We start from the raw sequence: 3,241 nt of genomic DNA on the forward strand, positions 1-3,241 counted from the left end.
GGAGACCGGAGTACCGGAGAGCAAGGGTTAGAGCACCAACCAGGAGTCCGGTGAAGAACGAAGCTGGATCCAACTCCCCTCCACGCAACAAGCCATGAAAGGACCAAAAGAGCAGCCGACACCGTCGCCACCGTCGAAGACCGAAGTGGCGGACGCCCAAGGCCAGAGAAACAGGCCCGGCTCGACATCAACAAAGAGTACAGCGGAGATCAACGGAACCCCAACTCGCAGGACCCAGATGCCCAGATCCGAGACCAAAAGGCACACAGCCCCTCATCGACGCCGAGGGTGACGACGGACGGGCGAAGAAGGGGGCGGAGGCGGCGACCCGCGGCGGGGAGGCTCCCGGCGACGGCGGGGCGGCTCTGGCGGGACGGGGGCGGAGGCGGCGACCCGCGGCGGGGAGACTCCCGGCGACGGCGGGGCGGCTCTGGCGGAGGCAGCGGTGAGGAGGTCGTGCGGGGGGCGGCGGTCTGCAGAGGAGGAGGTCGTGCGGGGGCGGTTCTCTTCTTCTTTTTTTTGACTGCGGGGCGAGTGCGGGGCGATTAGCGATTGATCGTGGCTTGTTGCGTGGTTGGTGCGTTAAACACAGAATGATTAAGGGCCATTAGATTTTGATGATGAATGGGTGTGATTGTTTGGATCTGTCCCTTTCTTTCTTTTATAGTAGTAGTAGATAGTAGATGATCTTGGGGTGCATCCGAATGTGCAAGTCTTTCATTGTAGCAAACTTGGTGTGTTGTCTGAGTGGCTTTTTAATTTCATTTTTTTCCTCACAAGGCAAAAATACTTGGGGGTCGCACTAGCCCCTGAATCCTGATCACCAAGGATTTGTATACCTCAAATACTTGGTTAGTGTATGGTTATGTATAAGGTATACCTCAAATACTTGGTTAGTGTATGGTTATGTATAAGGTATACCTCAAATACTTGGTTAGTGTATGATTGTGTGTATAAGGTATACCTCAAATCCTATGTATGTATGTAGTATGTATGTAGTCCCTTTGGCTTGCTTGTAGCATTTGTGAAACATAAAAAGGACACGAAGAGATTCTATTGACATCCCTAAAAAGAAGAGTATTGACAAATATAAGAAAACAAAAGGCAGACAATAGCCCCTGCACAGATAATGAGTTCTGATCTCAAAAGGAGATAACGATGTACACTGCGTAAAGGAGAACAAGTTCTGATCTCAAAAGATGGAAGAAATTTGTACGTAGTGTTAGCATACGGAATTACGGATACAGAAGCGATTTCTTGGCACCTCCCGCGGCTCCACCAGGCACCAGCGCATCAACCGGTGAATCAACCGTTGCTGGAGAAGACGCCGGTGAGGTGAAGCTGACGCTTGGATCTCCTACATACTATATAGTACATAGCCTGGTCTCAACTGATGAAAGAAAAGCCACCGAAGAAAGCGGGATTGAACCAACCACGAGATCCGCAAGAAAAACAACTTCCTAAATTAGAACGGACTCGTCTTCAGATCGATCGCTCTGTTTAAAGAGGACGCATCCGCACTTACCACACGACGATGGCCGCGTCATCAAGCTCGTCTCTCCGGTGCCCATGGCCGGATGGGCGTCGTGCTCTCGCGGCTGCCGTCGCACGCCAACCGCGTCCGCCTCGCCGCCGTCTGCCGCCCATGGCGCTCCAACGCGCGGCTGCTGCGCCCGCTTCCCCCGCTGCTCCCGTGGATCGCCCTCTGCGATGGCACCTTCCTCAGCCTCCCCGATGGCGCCGTCCACCGCCTGCCCGTCGCGGACGACGGCGTCTCCGTCCGAGCCTCCACCGGCAGCAGGCTCTTCCTCGTGCACGGCGACGGCAGGTGCTCCCTGATGAACCCTTCCCCCTCGGCGACGACCCCTGTCCCCGAGGCCGCCTTATGGTTCCAGGGAAAGCCCGTCGTCCGGAAGGTGGTGGCGTCCGATCACCTCATCGCCGCTCTAGTGGAGTCAGAAAATTCCAGGACCGCAAAAGTCATCATCTCTACTCGTGGGCAGCCATGGGACATCACGAGGTGCTCCACGATGGAGTTGGCGGAGCCTGAAGGCGGCCTCGTCAGCGACATTGCCATCTTCAAAGGAAAGATCTACGCCCTCCTCACCACAAAAGTGGGGCGATATCGTCAGCATGAGCTTCGTGTCCTGGACGACGGCCACGAGCAGACAACCATCCACGGCACCCTAGTAGGGCAGGAGGCATGGTATGATCCTAACTTGACCGACTTCTACTTGCAGCGGAACTACCTTGTCGTCTCCGGCGATCGGCTGCTGATGGTCGAACAAAGGATCAGCGAGCGGTGGCCGAGAGACTGGGGACCTTTGAAGCTGACTCGACACTTCAAGGTATTGGAAGCAACGGACCTGAGCAGCAGCGGCTGTGCACGCTGGACCGAAGTCGATACATTGATGGGGCGCGCGCTCTTCGTCAGCCAAGGGTGCTCCGAGTCCCTCCCTGCCAGTGCCGGAGGTCAATCTAGCGGCACCGGAGTCGAAGAAGATTGCATCTACTTTCTAAAGGAGAAGAAAGGATCTAGTCAGCCTGGTTTGGCCTTTCTTAACTTAAAGCCGGGCAGGCCCTTCGTTTCAAAAATAAACGGGGGGAATTGTGAGAATGCCTTTCAAGACTCTGGGGTGTACAACATGAGAGACCGGACAGTGACGCCATTGCTGTCGGAGACGGTAGTGGCGTCCACAGCCGGCGAAGGTCCATGGTCTCCAACTTGGCTTTTTCCAGAGCCTTGAGTTAAGCTAGTTACGCTGTATTATTAGTTACTAGGATTTTTCTTAGATGTTGCAGTATGTATTGGTTCCATCTCTTTTTACTTTCGCAATACCATTAGACACTTTTAAAGTTCTATAAAGCATATGCTCGAGACTGTGAAGTGTGAACAAATCATCTCCTGTGTGTGTGTGGTATAGGAATATCTGGAATTTAATTCAAAATAAGAAGCCGTGGATCGGCACAAGCTGGGTGTAGGGCTTGTACACAAGAAGACCCACATAAGCAAGGTATGTCAAAACTCCTATAAAGACGATGGGCATTGTAGTTTTAAGGAAAATACAAACTGCAAAGATTTTGCTTTTATAGCATGAAACAATTTTCCCTACTACATGTAATATATTATCAGAAAAATGCAAATGGTTCAACACTATCAAATGATTTGATGGCGAAATGCTGAGCTAAATAGAAACCTAATGGACAGAACTCCCGATATTTATTGGTAGTTCAGAGGGGG

At 52.5% G+C, this 3,241-nt stretch overlaps 1 protein-coding gene across 1 annotated transcript; it reads left to right on the forward strand.

The window, feature by feature from the left end:
• The first annotated feature begins 1,577 nt into the window (after positions 1-1,577).
• LOC119333309 lies at positions 1,578-2,747 on the forward strand. The gene is made up of 2 exons (XM_037606244.1): positions 1,578-1,868; positions 2,037-2,747. Exons 1-2 carry the CDS (start codon positions 1,578-1,580, stop codon positions 2,745-2,747), a joined length of 1,002 nt encoding a protein of 333 aa, XP_037462141.1.
• The last annotated feature ends 494 nt before the right edge of the window (positions 2,748-3,241 follow it).

This window comes from Triticum dicoccoides, chromosome 7A (genome assembly GCF_002162155.2).
Source record: "Triticum dicoccoides isolate Atlit2015 ecotype Zavitan chromosome 7A, WEW_v2.0, whole genome shotgun sequence".
In the NCBI taxonomy this organism is placed as follows: Eukaryota; Viridiplantae; Streptophyta; class Magnoliopsida; order Poales; family Poaceae; genus Triticum; species Triticum dicoccoides.

Bases quoted from the DNA above. Each gene is read 5' to 3' on its own strand.
- LOC119333309 (XM_037606244.1), top strand. From the start codon at position 1,578: ATGGGCGTCGTGCTCTCGCGGCTGCCGTCGCACGCCAACCGCGTCCGC. The intron at 1,869-2,036 runs GTCCCCGAGGCC...TCCACGATGGAG, and splicing joins CCCCCTCGGCGACGACCCCT to TTGGCGGAGCCTGAAGGCGG.